This window comes from Aulonocara sp. 'chitande type north' Nkhata Bay, linkage group LG22 (genome assembly GCF_057382095.1).
Source record: "Aulonocara sp. 'chitande type north' Nkhata Bay isolate Kocher_YH1m ecotype deep benthic linkage group LG22, A_spYH_male_GT1.1, whole genome shotgun sequence".
Classification (NCBI taxonomy): domain Eukaryota; kingdom Metazoa; phylum Chordata; class Actinopteri; order Cichliformes; family Cichlidae; genus Aulonocara; species Aulonocara sp. 'chitande type north' Nkhata Bay.
Genome location: NC_141364.1, coordinates 21,969,987 through 21,989,465, shown reverse-complemented (window position 1 = coordinate 21,989,465; position 19,479 = coordinate 21,969,987). Strand labels below are relative to the sequence as shown.

Sequence of the window (19,479 nt, the reverse complement as noted above, 5' to 3'; positions counted from 1 at the left end):
GTAAGTAAGTAAGTAAAATTTATTTATATAGCACATTTCACAGATAAAAATCACAAAGTGCTTTACAGTAAGATCAGACATACAAGTAAAAATTAATTAAATTAATTAAAAGCCCGTTTGTATAAAAATGTCTTCAGCTGCTTTTTAAAGGAGTCAGTAGAGTCTAGACAGCGTAAAGACAACGGCAGAGAGTTCCACAGCCTAGGTGCCAGTGCCTGAAAAGCTCGATCCCCACGTGTTTTAAATCTAGTACGTGGGACCACCAGTAGCCTCTGACCTGAAGACCTAAGTGCTCGGGATGAAGCATGAGGTTTCAACAGGTCAGAGATATACTGGGGAGCTTCACCATGCAGAGCTCTAAAAGTTACAACTAAAATTTTAAAATGAACCCTAAAATTTACAGGCAACCAATGAAGAGAAGCCAGAACTGGAGTAATGTGTGACCTCTTGTTTGTACCAGTTAAAAGTCTTGCCGCTGCATTCTGTACAGACTGAAGGCGATCCAGAGCTGATTTGTTAAGACACGTAAAAAGACCGTTACAATAATCCAATCTTGAGTCGGGAATGCCTCTAGTACTTCCTTCCTGTTTGCTGCTATTTTATGCAGTCTTAAGTTTGAGTTTGCAAGTGCGTCTCGGGTTCTTTGGAGTAGAGATATGGCTTTTTTAACAGTAGGTAGAGATTTGAGTCCGTCATCAACGTAGAAGTCACGCATGACAAACTGCTTCACATCTGCATCGCAGTCCGGTTCAACGCGTTGGACAGACTGGTGCAGGCCATATATGGCTACTGCTGGCGATGGGCTGTTCCCAAAGACGTGGACCGTCATTCTGTACTCCACAACTTCTTTGGAAATGTCGTTGTCACGGAACCACAAGAAGCGTAAGTAGTTCCTGTCTTGCTCTCGCACGTTGAAACAGTAAAACATCTGTTCGATGTCTGCTGTGAAGGCAACGGCTTCTTTTCTGAAGCGTATTAGGACCCCAAGCAATGAGTTATTAAAATCTGGTCCTGTTAACAGAACGTCATTCAGGGATACGCCTTCATACTTGGCGCTGCTGTCGAAGACGACCCTGATCTGCGTGGGTTTACGGGGATGGTAGACACCGAATAATGGCAGATACCAACATTCCTCATCCTCTTTTAGTGTAGGGGCGATCTCTGCATGTTTGTTTTGGAATATTTTGTCCATGAAGGTGATGAAATGTTCCTTCATCTCTTTCTTCTTTTCAAAGGTGCGAAGAAGAGACATTAGGCGATTCAGGGCCTGTGGTCTGTTGTTAGGGAGCTTTCGGCGTGGATTTTTAAATGGTAAAGGAGCTGTCCAACTGTTATCTGTGTCTTTTGTTAGTCCTTCCTCCATTATTTTTAAGAAGGCATTGTCCTGGATGGAAGGTGAGATGTAGTTGTCATTTCTGGTTTGTTTGAACACATTACATCCTAAATGATCAGGTTCACAAGCACTGTCTGCCAGCTGGGAGCTGAAGTTGAGTGGAACTTGTATCCCACAATGTTTCTCTTTTATGTTGAAAACATTAGGACATGGCTCGAATGCTGTGGGACGTCCCCTTTCAGTTGCATTTGTGAACAGAGTCCTTACTGCAGGAGTTCTGTGGACGTCACCTAAACACACGTTTCCTACTATGACCCATCCTAGGTCCAATTTTTGAGCATAGGGTGCGTTGTTAGGGCCACTTATCTGTTTGCGGACTTTGTGAGCTCTAATGACATCCCGTCCAAGAAGCATTAGTATGGGGGCGTTAGAGTCCAAGGCAGGAATGAGGTGAGCCACTGACTTTAGATGGCTGTGGTGTCTAGCTGCACTGGGTGTGGGGATCTCGTCTCTGTCATTTGGGATATTTTTGCACTCAATTAGGCTAGGCAGTGAGATGTGGACTGAACCATCTAAAGCTGCCACTACATAACCTGTAGCTCTTCTACCCATTGTCTCTTTGGTACCTGCACGTCTTAAGCGAGTAAGGGGAACTAGGGCCGCAGTCATTAAACAACTCGAAGAACTCCGGACGTACTAGTGATCTGTTACTTTGTTCATCATGGATGGCATAAAGCCTTACTGCTTGATGTGGGTGGCCTGCTGGGTAGACATTCACGAGACAGATTTTAGAACATGAAGTGCCTGCTTCATTCACACCACAAACCTGAGTGCATTTAGAAGTGATCTCCTCTGATTCAGTGGTGTCAGGCTCCCCGCCATGCTCTGCTGCTGGTTCGGTTTCTTTTAGCCAGGGAGCTGGTCCTGGGTGGAGAGCCGTGCAGTGCTTCTCATCGTTGCACTCGGAACACTGTACCTTGGCTTTACAGTTCTTTGCTATGTGTGAAGATGAAGCACAGCACCTGAAGCAAAAGTCATTTTCTTTTAAGAACGTTTTCCTATCTAACAGTGTTTTCATGCGAAATGCTCTGCACACTGCGAGAGGATGGGCTTTCTTGTGAATTGGACAAATCTTTTCACCATGTACAGTTTTGTTTGGGAACCTCTGTGTGTCTGAACTAGTGCGAGAGATGACATCAGTTTTGTGCACAGAAATCTCTTTTTGTCTGTTTGCCCTCCAAGATAGTTTGTCTGGTCTGGGTGCATCAGGTGATGGTGTGAGGTTAAAGCTGGGGTCGTTTCTAGCATCAGCTTCTTGTGCAACAAAGTCTACTAGAACACTAAATGGTGGGAAGGAGACACATTTTGTGCATTTGTAGTTGGCTCCTACCGTAATCCACCTTTCTTGCAGGTAGAAGGGAAGTTTTTGGATGATTGGATTTACTCCTCTTGCTGTATCTAGGAACGCGAGACCAGGGAGGTCTCCTTCAGCTTTAGCGCACTGCACTTCCATGAGCAGGTCACTAAATTTTCTCAGTTTTGCAAAGTCTTTGGATGAGATTTTTGGGAATGCATCAATTCTTTTAAACAGTGCATCCTCGATCACTTCAGCTGAGCCATAACATTGTTCAAGTCTGTCCCATATCATGTTGAGGCCATTGACTGGGTTGTTGATGTGTATGGCTCTGAGTTGTTCTGCATGTTCAGCCGATTCCTTGCCAAGCCATTTTAACATCAAGTCCATTTCTTCACTTGCCGTTAGATCTAACCCGCTTATAGCATTTTCAAATGAGTGTTTCCAAGCTCTGAAGTTTTGGGGCTTGTCATTAAACTGGAGCAGCCCTGTTGCCACTATTTCACGACGAGCAAAGTATCTGATGAAGTCACTCACATTTGATTCTCTAGGCTCTTTGTATAAAGGCCTAGCATCATGGAAGCTAGATGCTGACACCTGATTTGACCAATTGGTACTGTAATTTTTATTAGCATGGGGAGAAGGGGAAATGACTGGAGTTTTTTGGCAACAGTCAGGATCATCTGTTAGACCAATTGGAATTTTTTGTGGGTCATTTTCCTTTTTAGGGCTTGGTGGCTGATCACAGGTGAGCTCTGATTTACTTTGTGTTACATTTTCATTTTGTGATTGTTGAAGAGCAGCATCATTTTCTTTTCTCACAAATGTAGATTGGCCAATGACATACTGTTTAGTTCGTTCTGCTGTTACTGAGGGACAGATGTTGCTGCGCGTTTCTGTCTGTGTGGCAGCAGCTGCTTCTAATGACTCTGCTTCAGCAATGGCTGAAGCTACATCTTTTTCATGCTGTAAATATTCGATGGATACCTCGACTTTAGCTTTTGCTACTTCTATTTGTGCTTTTTCTACCTTCAAATCCATTTCTTTAGCTGCGAAGCTGAGCCGTGCCTTGGCTGCCTCAGCTTTTGCTCTGGCTTTGGCTGCTGCAGAACCTGTAGAGGAGGCACACGAAGCTTCGGACCGGGTCTTGAGGGATGACGCCTTGCTGGACATGTTGGAGTTGATTAGACGACTGCTGGCTCACTGCTGTATGCCGTGTTGCTCCCAGGCGTAGTAGTGGTCAGCTTCACTCTAGTGTGCGATGACTGCGTTATCTTTGTTCGTGCGGATGTCGCCGTTTTACTGTGCCGTTACGGGTGCATGTCTGATGCAAGGGCGTGAACACCTTTCTCATATCACCACTCTGAAGACCGATGGGCGTTGTCAACAGGTTTACTGACATTCAAAAGGGTAAAACTAAAAACAAGACAAAAAATACAGTCAAGACATACATAAGCGTAGCATAACATACATTTATACACCGCAGTACTAATACACAGCATACGTCTAATTATATAAACTTTTAAACAACTACTGAGGCCATCTCAGACGACCTCCGACATCGCGGATAGCTAGCTTAGCACCGAGATTAGCTTTACGGTCAAATACTGCGCTAGCGGCAACATAATGTACAAAAACAAGTTGTAATTTAACTTTAAGTACATACCGGCGATACAACCGTAAACCAAAGATGTAGACAGTAAATTTTCCGACAGGACACCATAAGCCGTGTGCCGATATGTCTCTCTTTCTTTCGCTCGCTTCCTTTCCTTGAGCTGACTTCCTGTTCAATAAAGTTGTTTCAAAACAAACCATTTCTACGGTGCATTACTTGAAACGACCACAGAGGGCGCTAAAAACACATAACTAACAACGTACTGGGAATAATATTTTAGTGATACAGAACAGCATTACTTGAGGAATAAAGTTGAACAAACCACATATTGATTTTCAAACTCTGTATATCAATGTATGTTTGCATGTTCCAGTATTAAAACAAGAATTGCTGATTTTAGTTTGTGTGCTGGAGGAGGAAAATGGTGGCGCAGTCTACACGGTGGATATGGACGTTACTTTTATTTTTATTGCACAAAAGGAGGACTATTGTGTAGTGGAAACTACATCCAGGCCAGAAACAACTACATTACGCTGCTAACACAACTTCGTCTCTTTGTAAGCACCTGCACAGATAGCATTTTAATGTTAAGCTACGCAAGAACCCAGAGAGATGTTAAAGCTGACAATATGTGTAATACATTAAGTTTTTTGAGTAATGGCTCCAACACTGATTACAACAAAGAGGGGAAATCTACACATACATAAACAAAGCATGCAATTAACTTGCAAAAATTAAATGTTATTGATATATTGTTTAGTGATGGTGGTGACTCAACGAGAAGCCAATGAGAATTAATAAGAGAATAAAAAAAGGAATTAAATCGATAGGTGATATCTAAATGGAATCAGAGTCGCTAAATTCTTAATTTCAATTTCCATCTGATCAGAACACCACAATTGTTCCAGTTTTTATTGGAAATTATGCAGTTTAATGTCTCACTGCACCCTGAAATGAAAGCCCAGTAAATCAGTAAATCAATTTATAGAGAAAGATGTATTATAAACTTTTGTGTCATCAATGTAGCCACATTTGGCAGATATAACCGCTGAAAACACCCATGACTTTCTACAATAGAAATCAAATGTTCTTCAGAAAGTTCTTCCCATATCTGTTGCAGAAGTTCCCATAAATGTGTGGAACTTGTAGGTTACTTTGTTTTCACTCTTCTGTCCGTTCATCCCAAACCAGCTCGATGGGGTTTAAGTCTGGAGACTGTGCTGAACACTCCATGTTTTCAAGCTTATCATCTTTTATTTTTTCCTGAGGTAGTTCTGGCCTGGCTTGCACTTATGTTTTGTGTCATTATCTTTCTGTAGGATAAACCCCTGACCAACTAGGCGCATACCAGAGGATATTCCATTATGCTGCAGAATGCTGTTGTAGTAGTTTTGGTTCAGGGTACCTCTCACTCTGTACCACCCAAAAAACCCAGACAATTACACTTCCTCCTCCATATTTGATAGTTGATGCCACACACTGTGGAACCATCCTTTCACCTACTCAACAGCATACAAAGATCCTGTGTGATGAACCGAAGATTTCAATTTTTTATTCATCAGTCCATAATAGCTTTTTCCAGTCTTTAGTAGTCCATTGCAGCTCAAAGTCCTATCTTCACAGTTGAAACTGAGACTTGATTACTACGACCACTATTAAGCTGTGCTTGAAGCTGCCTATCACGCAAGCTGTTAACTCTCAGAAACTTCTCCTCTGATTCAGTTGTGGCTTTGGGTCTGCCAGACCTCTTCCTGTCAGAGATTGTCCCAGTTTCTGAGTGCTTTTTGATGGTGAAGGAAACTGTACGCACTGACACCTTGACTTTATTTGCAGTTTCTCTGTAGGAAAGACCTACATTCTTAAGTGTTATGTTGTCTGTCTCTCATCTATTGTTAATTGCCCTTTTCTCTGCATCAGCTTTGGGTAACCTTACCTTTGTTTTAACCTCTGGCAATTCACCACTTACCTTTGTACCATTACAAGCTATTCATTGGAATTGAAGTGCAATAAATAACTGGCAAAATTGTGTTGTTCTAAAACTTTTGAACGTGTTGCAGTAAAAGCTTCTTAGTAAGTGTTACAACTGCTATAATCCAAGAGAGAGAGACAGGAAAAATATTCTGCAGACGAAAACTTCATCATGACAGAAAACAAAACAACAATAAAAATCCTTGTTGGTCTTGCAAGCCTAAAATGCTTCTTGCAGATCTGTTGCTGTTAGCTTCTCCCATGTTATGTTCACTCTTCTGAAACTCTCTGCTGACACCTAGTGTGGAAAATGCAGAACAACATCAGCGCTAATGGAATAAATCTGCCCCTGCTCACCCATTCAGAGCATACATATTTGAGTAGGTGTGGAGTTCATATCTGAACCAAATATTACATCAGTGCCTCACAAAGTTGAAAAAAGCCAGTCAGCATATTTCAAGCTTCCATGTAAATGTTGGTGACTCTCTCTCTCCCCTTTTTTTCTTTTCTTTTTCCTTTAAAGAGGGAAAAAACAGGGATGTCTCCAATGTGAAGAGGAAGCTGTAGTGATGTAGCAAGTTTTAATGATTTTTCTGTGCAGTGTAAAGAGACAGGTTCCTACAGATTTTCACTGTAACTGTTGCATAGTGTAGAAAGTGCTGATTTTGATGAGTTGGACCATTTAGAAGCACTTCTTAATTCTAAACTGTAGCTTGCTGCACATTTCTTGCAATAACACATCAGAAAAAAAACATTGCCATACTTAATGTGCAGACAAAATGTTTATTACACTTCATTCTTACTCTGATGTATTAAGTTCCTTTGCAAGGCATGTACTTCTAGCTAACATTTCCAGCTAATTTTGGATAAGAGACAGAGTCTACTGTCCCCACCCACTGGTAAGGATTGTGCATAAATTGTTTAACCCTGTAACACAAGGTGTGTAATATGAGTTTAACACACGAGTTTCTGAGTGTGATACCTTACCCTAACCTTAACCTTCTCATATGGTTCAGCCTGCTTAAGATAAACAAACTGGGAGCAGTTAATTGCACAAAAAATCCAGATCTAGAAACAATTATTAATAAAAAAAGTGCACATATATACATATACATATATATATATATATACATATATATATATATATATATATATATATATATATATATACATATATACATATACATATATATATATATATATATATATATATATATATATATATATATATATATATATATACATATATATATATATATATATATATATACATATATATATATACACATATATATGTATATATATATATATATATACATATATATATATACACATATATATGTATTTTTTTATTTTTTATTTTTTACAATCCTATAAAAGCAGCTGTTCCAACTCAAACACTTGTACTGATTTCAGGGCCAGTGTTGTGCAGATGGGCAGCACAACAGTATGGATACAACTGTGATCTTTCCTTCTTGAAACTCAGAAATTCTTACTCTTGAGATTTCTTGGGGCCACATAAACAATATTGAGACACGATGTTGAATGTTGAAACAGTTTTTTTTGTTTTTGGAGCTAATATTAGTTTAGTCAAGATTTGCTGAAGAATATTGCACATAGTGCGACATCTGAGACAGAATCAGATCACAAGAAGACAGTCAGTGGATAAATGAATAGATATGAGGATGAATACTCGTAAAAAAAAAAATGATAGGAATGTGAGTTTTCATCTATTGGTGTGACTGGTTGCCAGATCAGACTGCTCTGGGCATCAAGAAGTCCAAGACTGTAAGATGAAAGATTTTTTGTTTTGTTTTATTCTTTCTTTACTCCTTTATGTGTCACCAATACAAATATAACTGAGGGCTGACCAGATCAAGTAATAGACATGCTGAATTTGATCAAGTATACAAGTCAGGCACCACAGCCGGGTTTCTGCGGGCAGCAGCACATTTGAATTATTGAGAAATGAAGAAGCTGTTAGAGCAACACACTTAGATAAGGAAGGAGGAGGTAAAGTTACGGTAAAAAGAAAATACGGAAGTGAATCAAAGACAGGTCCCATTTTACAGTCAACACTTAAAATAATGTAAAACGGCTTTAATGAAATGCAACAGCTCATAACACAGAGAGACGCCCCATGAAAGGAGAACTGACAGAAGCACCAGTTATCATGTTTTTTGCTGTCATCACGGACGAGGGTTATTATAGTCAACCAGAAATGAACTAAATGCTTAAACTAGCGGTGAAAAAACATTTTAGTCAAAACTACAATAAATAAATGTCAAATAGAGAGAAAATGTCTTATAGGCTTCACCAGTATGACCAAATTTATGAACACTTTAAGCAATTGACCCATTGGTCCATTTATTTATTCTCTACATGTCAGGACATGGTTATGAAATCAAATCCAGAGATACAACAGATTTCAGTGGAAATATAGTAAAGGGGAGAGGGTGGCACGGTGGTTAGCACTGTTTCCGCACAGCAAGACGGTCCTGAGTTCAAATCCACCATCAGGCTGGGGTCTTTCTGTGTAGAGTTTGCATGTTCTCCCCGTGTTTGCGTGGGTTCCTTCTGGGTACTCTGGCTTCCTCCCACCATCCAAAGACATGCAGCTTGTGGGGATAGGTTAATTGGATAATCCAAATTGCCCATAGGTGTGAATGTGTGAGTGCAAATGGTTGTCTGTGTCTCTATCTGTTAGCCCTACGACAGACTGGGGACCTGTCCAGGCTGTACCCCGCCTCTCACCCTATGACAGCTGGGATAGGCTCCAGCACCCACGCGACCCTGAAAAGGATAAGCGGAAGTGAATGGATGGACGGATGGATGGATGGATATAGTAAAGGGGAGTTAAGCCTGCTTCCAGAGATGATAACCAACTACATATGGTAGTAATTTAAAGGAAAGATGTAAATATGACAGAAAGCTGTTTGAGGTGAAATGACAGATCCCTTTCATTTTGACATGTTCCAATTGATATTCGTAGATAAGCACTACTTGACGTGACTGCTGGTTGCTGTTGCAGCTGATTATAGAAAATCCTTTATTGTGAAATGGTTTTCAGAGACGTGCTCTTTCCTGAAGCCAAGAACAAAAAGAGAAGCAGTGAGAAAAAGAAGAAATACACTGTGTTATATTCGTTATAACTTCCCATTTCAAGTTACAGCCCACAAAGTGGTTTTCTTGGATAAAGCGATCTTGTATATTAATTGAAAGTCAAATCAATTGCTAAAATGCAGAATATTTTCTTTGCAAGGCACCATCTCTTGCTAGTGCCACAAAAGTTAGACAACAATCCCTCTAACCAGCAACTACCAGTACATATCTTTCTGTCCTTTTTATACATTACTGGTCACCAAGATGCAGTTCTGAACACAGGACTGAAGTCCACAATTTAGCGATCTTGTTTGATTCAGTAAAAGGACTAGATGTTACAATCCCTGATAATGTATTGCTTTAAATGCAGAAAATCTTACACATCATTGTGTGCCTCAACTAGCGGTCTTTTACCCAAGCTAATCTGCCATTTTTTCTTCCTTGGTTAGGTTTAGGGATTAGAGATCTGATCTAGATTATCATATTAGCTCTCAGCGAAGGTGGTCGCACTTTTCTCCTCTCCTCCTCACCCTTATCTTCCCTGCTTAGCCTCAATGTCCTTGTCTTGTCTTGTGTGCATTACTTTCCCTGGAATAGCCTCCCACTGTCGTTCTCTAAAACCTAAAAGAGACACCCTTTTCTCAACGAGAAATCTGGGCTCGGGAGAGCCTGAGTGCCCTGGAGGGACTTTCCCTGCCGGATACACGATGGACGGGTGGCAGAACTGGAGGATCATGTGCCTGGCGGGACTGTCGATCGAGGACGCTGAAGATATCTATCTATTCGGAACCATGATAACAGGGTTCATGCTGATCGGAGTTGGCTTAGCCCTGGTTTATCGGAGAAATAAGAGAGCGGAACCGGCTGTTCAAACCCCCCCAAGGCTGCCCGCTGGAATCGAAATGGAACGAGGCGCAACCTCTCACAACGAACGTAATATGGTCAACACCTTGGAGACGCTTACAGCTGCCGTGAAGGCTCAAAACAACACCATTGAGCGTATGAGGGGAAACATCAGAGAGAGGCCTGCTCAAAATGAGACCCTTGAGCGACAGTTGGAAAACATCGCGGAACGGATCACTGCAGTTGTGAGGTCTCAGAATCAAAAGAACGATAACACCATGGAACAGAAGTTTGATACCATCATGGGGAGGCTCGCGACTCTCCAACGGGAGATCGAGAGGCCAGTGTTGGAGTGTTAAAGAGCAGCCTGAAAAATTCTCCTGGGCTGCTCGCATGGAAATTAACAAAACCAACATAAACATTGCGGATCCCCATCACGGCGCCAGCTGCAGGCCCAAGGCTGGAGCCGAACAATCACTCCCTGATAATGACTGTGTTACGGCTATTCTTCCCATCCCATGCAAGGACACCTGGATTGGCTGGAGGACTGTTTACTTAGCCTGATAGGCCGAAGGACACTGTCTCAGCTGAACTATGGACACGCACACACACACACTTACACTGATAAGCACTCACTCATCCCCCCACCCTTTCCAACGCCTTCGATGCTTGTGCCCTACCGGGGAAGATAGCAGTCAACTGGACCAGCACAGACGCTGCAGGACCGGATGCGCTGTCTACACCGGCTCTCTCTTACCCTTTACCCACCCCTGTTGCTTGTCTTGTGTTTCTATGGTGTATTGATAGTCATGTGCTTTTGTGCTGAGGTGTTTTTTCTGTTATCAAACTGTTCTCTCACTAGGAGCTCAGTCTGAGTGGAGTTTTTTTTCTCCTCCTCTTACCTCATGTAGTGTATTTTTGTTGTTTTTTCCTATCAGCCTACCTTTCTGACATGTCTGCCCAATGTGATGTTTGTGTAAAGTTGGTCAGAAGGTTCCTTTGTAAGTGCGCATGCGCCATTAGCGTGCTGCCTGCTGTAACCCTAATTTCCCTCGGGATGAATAAAGTATTCTGATTCTGATTCTGATTCTGAAGATTTGGGACACATCGTCAGTAGTGCTACTTGGATTCATTGGGTGTTTCGGTCAGTATCACTAGACACCCTGATCCAAGGAGGCCCTGCCAGGGTTGATCAGGTGTGCCACTGGTTTATGTTAAATTGTTATTTCTCTTCTTTCTTGTGTTTAGTTTTCTACAGTTTATTTTCTTCTGTCTATTCACTGCAAGTGAGAAATAATACTTAACTCTTTAAGATTTATGGAGCCTCACTTCTTCAAAGGGATAGAAAAGGTGATAGAGAGAAGTAAGACAAAAGGGATAAGACAGGAGAGAGCAGAGAGGAGAGCCGGAAGGGGGGCGCCCAATCTGGCTTCCCACACCTCCCTGCCAAATCGGGCTGTACGCTCTACCTTCCCACTGCCTCCCAGAAAAGGGAAGAAGAGCAGAGGGAAGAAGAGCGGAACATTTTTCTTTTCTTTCATTCCTCCTTTTGGGTTTACTACAATAAGGTTAACTGCACAGTCCCCAGGAGGTCCTGAGCTGTATCAGTCAACCAGCAAAATTTCTAATGTTATGTTTTAACCTTTTGACACCCCTTGTTGAAGCAGGCCCACCATGAGTTGATCAATCCTGGGCGTGTGTCTCGCGGTTAGCTGACTGCCTTAGCTGCCCAAGTGATGTCAGCCCTTTTTAGCCATAGCCAGTGACTGGTCCTCTCAGCAGTGTTAGCTAATTCTCTTATAGCCTGCCATTGTGCCTGTCCTCTGATCCCAATCTCTCTAAGTAGTTTTGCTGTTGTACTGGCAACAAAGCCCCTGCACCCCACTTCCACTGGGCGCACCTTGATCTTCCAGCCTCTGTTCTCTGCCTCAGCTGCCAAGTTGGCATACCGCAGCTTCTTACGCTCAAATGCTTCCTCAATTGCTTTCTCAATTGCTTCCTCCCATGGTATTGTCAGCTCAATGACGTATGCAAGTTTTTGGGAGTTAGACCAAAGGACGAGGTCTGGTCGCAGAGTAGTTGTTATGATCTCTGAGGGAAAAATTAGCCTCTGATCCAAGTCCACTTGCATCTGCCAATCCCTGGCAACCTTCAGCGGGCCCAGGTCCGGGGTTGAGGGGCTTGTCCTCGGCTTGTCTCCCTCCCGGACAAATGCTGATGAAAACTGACGCTCCTCTTGGTTCGTGAAAGGTTGAGCATTGATGGATTTTCTTTTGCACTCAACTTTCTCGGCTAGACACCTGGTTGTGTCTCCATGTGTATCTGCCTTGAGTAAGGCTAGTCCTACAGCCAACCAAGATGTGCTTGAGTGTGGCTGTACACAGGGGGAAGGCTGGGTCCTTTCCAAGCCACAGCTGCAGATTTATTGGGGAAGGTAGCACATCGTATGTCACTCGGTTGATGAAACTTAGTCTATTAGACTCCATCTCCAGATTTCACTCCATGAGAGTTTCCTCTTTTCAACACTCTCCCAATTCATCCAGCAACCCTGCTTGGCCAGCGCTCTGGCATGTCTGGCTGTTTCCTCCTGTCAACACACCTCCTTCACCATCATTTTTTGACGTTCGGTTACAGATGCCTGTTGCCACCAAACAAATCCTCCTCTGTCCTGCGGACGTGACCCACCACTTCCTCCCAATTGCTCGGGTGGGAGCAGTGCCTCTCACTATGGGGTCCCGGGAGTCCGTGAGTGACATCTCAAACCTCACTTTTGCACATTTAAACTCCTCTACTAGACAAGGGAGAGGCAATGACAGTATCCCATCGCTATAGAGTGCAACGCTGCTGAGGCATTTGGGAAGTCCGAGCCACTTTTTAACGTAGGAGCTCACTAGCCTCTCTAGTCGACTGGCATGATTGAGTGAGACCTCGGACATTGTCAACTGCCACAGTAGTCTGGGTAATAACCCAAACTGGAAGCACCAGAGCTTCAGTTTCCCTGGGAGTGCAGTGTTGTTAATCCGCTTGAGTTCATTAGCCAAGTTCTGCCTTAGTTGTTCTAGTTGCCACGTATCATTGAGGTCTGCATTATACCACCGCCCCAGGCTCCTTAAGGGCTTCTCTAAGACTGTTGGAATTGGTTCTCCACTGATATAGAATTGCTCGGCTGTCAGTTTTCTTTTTATGATGGAGATGCTGTGAGATTTACTTGGCTTAAACTCCATTCTTGCCCATTCGATTTTTTCTTGGAGCTTCTGTAGCAATCGCCTACATGGTTTTGTTGTTGTAATGATGGTCATGTCATCCATGTAGGCTCTAATGGGCGGAAGACGAAGGCCACACTTGAGTCTCTCACCTCCCACTACCCACCGAGATGCCCGCATGAGGCGAAATTGTGGAGCCTGCCATGACTCCAATTCCCAGGTGCTGCCAGGCTGTGGTGGTTTTCTCAGCTGTCACACAAAACTGTAAATCCTGAAAGTAGGTCTTGACCAGTCCTGTGATGTGGTTTGGTATGCTGAAATAGTTCAAGGCCATCCACAAGATCTCGTGTGGAACTGACCCGAAGGTGTTGGCAAGGTCTAAAAAGACCACATGCATTTCCAAAACAGGCTTCTTAGTGTAGATTTAAGACATGGGAACTGAGTGACTATTTCCCACCACTGGAAATCTTTCAGATATCAAACCGACTTGAACATAAATGGAGGGAAAATAACAAAGACAATCCTATTGGTGCATCCACCACTGGTGCTTATTGCACACAATGGCACAAAATAGGCAGAAATTTATGATTTATATGTTATTTAAAGTACTACATTCAGCCCTTAAAGCAGGCCAAAATGATCCAAAACAACACTTTTTGGACCAGATGTTTGCAAATTGCATCTAGCAAGCACTACAGAAGAGAAGCGAGCATAAGGGGAGCAGTGTTTTATAAAATTCAGCATTTCTAAAGGCTCAACAAATATCTGGAAACACACAAACCGTTTGTGTGCACTTTGTCACAAAAGTGTGTCTGCTGGCTAAAGGTACAGGTTCCACATTTGAGGGAGGGAAAAAAAGTTAATAACTTCAGAGATAGAGAACGATGTGAGAAAGGCCGGACAGGAGGGGAAGAAGAGGTTATAAACAAACATAATTACTGCTCAGCAACTGTGGTAAATAGGACATTTAAACCTAACTACAGTGCTCAGCATAAATGAGTACACCCCCTTTAAAAAGCACGTTAATCAGTAGCTCAAAGAACAAAAGAACAATTTCCAAAATTTTCACAACGCTAGGTTTTATTGAACACTTGTTCAACTCCATTTTAACTCCATAATATGAAATTGAGGTTAATAATATAACTTAGATCACAAAATCTTCAGTTTTACTCGACTTGGTTGACGCAAAAATGAATACACCCCGCAACAAAAACTACTACATCTAGTATTTTGTATGATCACCGTGATTTTCAAGGACAGCACCAAGTCTTCTAGGCATGGAATGAACAAGTTTGTGACATATTGCAACATCTATCTTTTCCATTCTTCAACCTCTTTTAGAGCCTGGATGCTGGATGGAGAGTGACGCTCAACTCGTCGCTTCAGAATTCCCCACAGGTGTTCGATTGGGTTCAGATCAGGAGACATACTTAGCCATTCAGTCACCTTCAACCTGTTCTTCCTCAGAAATGCAACAGTAGCTGTAGATGTGTGTTTTGGATCATTGTCGTGTTGGAAAAGTGCACGACGACCAAGTGCACGGAGTGATGGCAGCATCTTCTCCTTCAGTATTGAGCAGTACATTGTTGAGTTCATGACACCATGAATGAAATGCAGCTTCCCAACACCAGCAGCACTCATGCAGCCTCACATAAGGACACTGCCACCACCATGTTTCACTGTAGGCACCATGCATTTGTCGTTGAAATCCTCTCCTTTATGACGCCATACACTTTTGAAACCATTAGTTCCAAAAACAGTGATCTTTGTCTCAATACTTCAGAGTATAGAGTGCCAGTAATCTTGATCTTTTTCAGCATGGGCCCTAGCAAATTCTAGGCGTGCTTTTTTGTGCATGGGATTTAGGAGAGGCTTCCTTCCTTGGCGATACCCATGCATGCCATTCCTCTGCAGTGTGTGCTGTATGGTGTCACAGGAAACGGTCACTCCAGTTTGGCTTTCTACTACTTTAGCAGTGAACTTGCATGGCGAATTTCTTCGACCCTTCTCATCAGAAGACGCTCCTGTCGAGATGTTAACTTCCGTGGACGGCCTGGACATCTCTGTAAGATGGTTGCACTTCCATCTTAAATTTTTGAGTCACCTACAATAATTGGGGTTTACTGATTTTTGCGACATGGGCTTTAATGAATTTGTTAGGAAAATCACTTTTTTGTTTGTGCAAATTCACAAATCTTGTTTGCAGTCAATGGCCCACATTTGTGGGAGTATTTTGTAGTATCTCATAGAAAATGTTGATTCTGAAAGGGAACTAAAAGTTTTCTGACAAATGCTGAGCACTGTATAATAAATGTGGTCAAATTTACAGTAAAGCACAAAATTGAACCCGCACAGAGAAGCTGCGGTGTTTTGGTTTAAAAAAAGAAAGAAAAAAAAGACATCAATTTACATTTGAGCTGATGATGCTTAGATTCACTCACTGAATTCTATCTTTATAAATCAGCCATGTCAGCTTGTGTAACATTAGCTAATGTCTTGTTGAATTCAGTTGTGTGGATCCTCAAAAGGCAGCAGCACAGGCCAGCTGATTGCAGCCTGAACACAAAATCAACTCGAGCTCACAACAGAAATTATTCTGATTATTTCCTCACACTGCACCACTAGAACCAAGCTTAATGTCCCCTCACTTCACTTTAACCCCGGAGTATATCGATTTTTCTGTTTAAGTGTGGATGCAAAGTCACCCATCTACACTGTAGGCAACAACAAATACAGCTGTTGTTTTCCTTGCTTGTGTTCTCCGTCGCAAATGTTCAAGCTGAGTATATCATTACAATTACAATGCGAGTTGAAATAAAGCTTGTATTCCCGTGTTTTAATATTATTTTATTATTAAATTAAAATGGTAAGTGAGAGCACAGTTAGCACCAAAAGATTTGCAGAAAAGCTACTTTATGTTTTTATGTTTTACAAGCAATTTTAATTGTGTGTGAGGTGTCCTTGAGTGTTTAGAAAGTCTTTAAATAAAACGTGTGATTATTATTATTAGTAGTTTTTCCCTTTATTCATTAAGTAAATTTCCAAGTATATACTTTTTTGCATTTCTTTCAGTAAATTAGTTCAAACAGTACTTCAATCTGTACTCCTACAAATTGAAGAGCGTCTGTACTTTTGCCAGCTCTGTTGCACGTTGATGGATAGGTGAGGCTTACAGACCCACTCCTTCGTTATTGTGCATATACAATCATGTCATATGAGGACGTGTGGTGACTGTATATTAAGCTGAGTAATTACAGCAGTTAAGTAGTGGATTTGAACTTTTGCAGTTCCAGAAATTTTCAAAACCTGTCTGTCTTAATATGAGAGTTACGAGATAGGGGGGTGTTACGTGAAGTTAATCTTTCATTCTTACTCAGTGGGAGTGTCTGACCTGTACTATATAGAGCTGTGTGTGATACAGCAGAGGGGAAAGTGTGAAAGGCATCACAGGAAGCTGCTGAATTTCTTCACTGAATTTCTTCAAGGTAACATTGGACTTTAGTGTGTCACATTAAAGTTACAAAGTCTGACCTTTTTAGTTCAGAAAGAAAAAAATCTGCAAAGTCATGTTGATTCTGTCTTCCAGATGTTGAGGATCACTCTGTGTTTGTCATTCGGTGTGTTTCTGTGGGGATTTGCTTCATGCTCTATCATGTGTCATGATGGGAGTACTTGTCCAGACACCGCCACCTGCTGCAAGGCTTATATTGGCTTTGCCTGCTGCTCATATCCTAATGTAAGTCAGAAACGTTCTGTCAGTGCAGTAACTTGATTGTTGGTTGTTAAAAGTTCTGCTGGTCTTACTTACTTTGCAGGCCATGTGCTGCAGCGACCTGCTCCACTGCTGCCCTTCAGGATATCGCTGTAACCTGGTTACCATGAAATGTGAGAAATTAGACCAGCCGTGGCTGACCATACCCATGGTGAAGAAGGAGGCTGCGGAGCAACCAAACACCCCTGAACTTCCTGGAACTCCACTGCAGGAGCTTAAAGAGAGCCACGTCCCAGATCAAATAAAGACTTCAGTGGTCTACTGTGACAGTTACACCTACTGTCCTGATGGCACTACTTGCTGCAGACACCCACAAGGAGGCTGGACCTGTTGTCCCTACTCTCCTGTGAGTCAGCCTAAACACTCTTGTGCAATAAAATTCCTTTTAGCTTCCACTGCCATGAAACAAGTTTGCAGCTATGATAATTATTCTTTTCAGAGACTAAAAGTGTTTCTTGCAGGGCAAATGTTGTCTGGATGGCTACCACTGCTGTCCAGTTGGATTTGACTGTGACAGCACCTACCAGCACTGTGTGAGGGAAAAACTCACATATCCTTTCCTCCGCAAGCCAGCAGTGCCTTCAGCACCTGCCTCCCTCATCCCAACTTCAGAGGAAGACGACAATTAGAAGAAGGTAAATGCCACACTCTAACCACTTTTACAACCTTCGTATGTGGAGAACATCCTGGGATAATTTCACTCACTGTTCAGATCAAATTTCAAGGCTAAATTTAAGACTTTCTCTGTTTACTGGTGTTATATCAAATGATGGCGTGCACATCTGATCACCAACCAGATGCCTGGTAATGAACTAATCATTTGATTCAGGTGTGTTGACCCAGGGTGAGATCTAAAACCTGCAGGACACCGGCCCTCGAGGCCTGGAGTTCGACACCCCTGACTTAGGGAGAAACTTAGTGAGATGACTATAATATGTTGTTCTAACACAAAGACTTGCACTAATTTCAGGCCCACTGGAGAAAGAGTCACCAGTCATCTCCACAGACCAGCTAAGCAAACTTTTCACTGAGGTCATCATGTGTTGAAAATGCCTAATCCCTATTGTAGAAATAGGGAAATCATTAATGATTTCAAGCTAATCTCAAATCATCTTATCGATTGCTTTTTAAATAATGAAAATGTGTTTTTCATCTATTCCATTCTCCTATACTGCCTATGTGACTGAGTGTCAGTGAATATAGACCAGTATGATGTTACGATGGTGAGGTGAAAATGTTTTGATTTGTTTTATGATTTTTTTCCATTCCTTTGTATACTTTTGTCCAGCTTCACCAATAAAAAAAATCATAGCATCTTCTTCCCAGCTGTGTCATGCAGTCATTTATTTATCATCTTTTCACGTCACAGTTTGAGTGCCCATGAACACCTCAGCCTGCCCAATACCAGCCCAGCATAATGCATTACTTGAGAAATAAAGTTGAAATTGTATATCAATGTATGTTTGCACGTTCCAGTATTAAAACAAGAATTGCTGTACCTACTTCCTATTTTCCTATGAAAATATGAAGAAATATACACAAACAGACACTAATTATGTTACCATGCATAATGGTGGATTGGAATGGCAATTGAGAACCGGTTCTTGTTCCCAGTAGTCCAACTTCTTGGAATTTTCAGTTTGTTTGCCTATTGATCCAGGTTATTGGTTCCACTTGCACACAGTGTGAAAAAGCCTTTTGCATTTGATGTTTTGTTAAGCTCTATGTCTGGATTTTGTTCTTTTGCACCCTCTGGTGGTGAACTGTGTAGGGTACAGTTGGTTGCAGTTGCACTCTTTTGCTAAGGCACATGGTGTCTGCATGCTGCAGCTTGCGGTTAGCGCCACACATGAAGAAAGTAATGTTTAAAGTTAGAAAAAGAGAAGAAATAAATGAGAAAGAAGATGGAGAGTAAGATAATAAGGCCATAAAGGACTATTTAGCCCCTCTTGGATGCCAGCTTATGAGGTTTGTGTATTTTAAATGTTTTATTTTCTGTGATGAAGGACTTTTGATTGACACTAAGTGCAAGAGTGCATTTTGATGTGATGTTTTTATTTTATTGTTTTTGTCTGTGAGCAGTTCTCACAGGTTGTCAAGACCAGAACAAACCCTGTTTTATAACTCTACATCATGCCTACATCAATCCTTGAGAGTGCTACACACAGCTTTATATAGTACAGGTCAGACACATTTTAGTTTGTGTGCTGGAGGAGGAAAATGGTGGCGCAGTCTACACGGTGGATATGGACATTACTTTTATTTTCATTGCACAAAAGGAGGACTATT

General features: G+C 41.9%; 2 protein-coding genes across 2 annotated transcripts; one reads left to right on the top strand and one right to left on the bottom strand.

Annotated features, from left to right (window-relative positions):
* Positions 1–49: 49 nt before the first annotated feature.
* On the bottom strand, positions 50–4,563 carry LOC147304170 (uncharacterized). Its single transcript, XM_086281292.1, has 2 exons — positions 4,354–4,563; positions 50–4,103 (listed from the first exon to the last, which is right to left on the bottom strand). Exon 2 carries the CDS (start codon positions 2,000–2,002, stop codon positions 461–463), a length of 1,542 nt encoding a protein of 513 aa, XP_086137418.1. The 5' UTR covers positions 2,003–4,103; positions 4,354–4,563; the 3' UTR covers positions 50–460.
* Positions 4,564–14,036: 9,473 nt separating this feature from the next.
* LOC147304169 (progranulin-like) lies at positions 14,037–18,512 on the top strand. Its single transcript, XM_086281307.1, has 5 exons — positions 14,037–16,903; positions 17,005–17,154; positions 17,234–17,536; positions 17,652–17,825; positions 18,161–18,512. Exons 2-4 carry the CDS (start codon positions 17,005–17,007, stop codon positions 17,817–17,819), a joined length of 621 nt encoding a protein of 206 aa, XP_086137433.1. The 5' UTR covers positions 14,037–16,903; the 3' UTR covers positions 17,820–17,825; positions 18,161–18,512.
* The last annotated feature ends 967 nt before the right edge of the window (positions 18,513–19,479 follow it).

Bases quoted from the DNA above. Each gene is read 5' to 3' on its own strand.
- LOC147304170 (XM_086281292.1), bottom strand. From the start codon at position 2,002: ATGACTGCGGCCCTAGTTCCCCTTACTCGCTTAAGACGTGCAGGTACC.
- LOC147304169 (XM_086281307.1), top strand. From the start codon at position 17,005: ATGTTGAGGATCACTCTGTGTTTGTCATTCGGTGTGTTTCTGTGGGGA. The intron at 17,155-17,233 runs GTAAGTCAGAAA...CTTACTTTGCAG, and splicing joins CCTGCTGCTCATATCCTAAT to GCCATGTGCTGCAGCGACCT. The intron at 17,537-17,651 runs GTGAGTCAGCCT...TGTTTCTTGCAG, and splicing joins CCTGTTGTCCCTACTCTCCT to GGCAAATGTTGTCTGGATGG.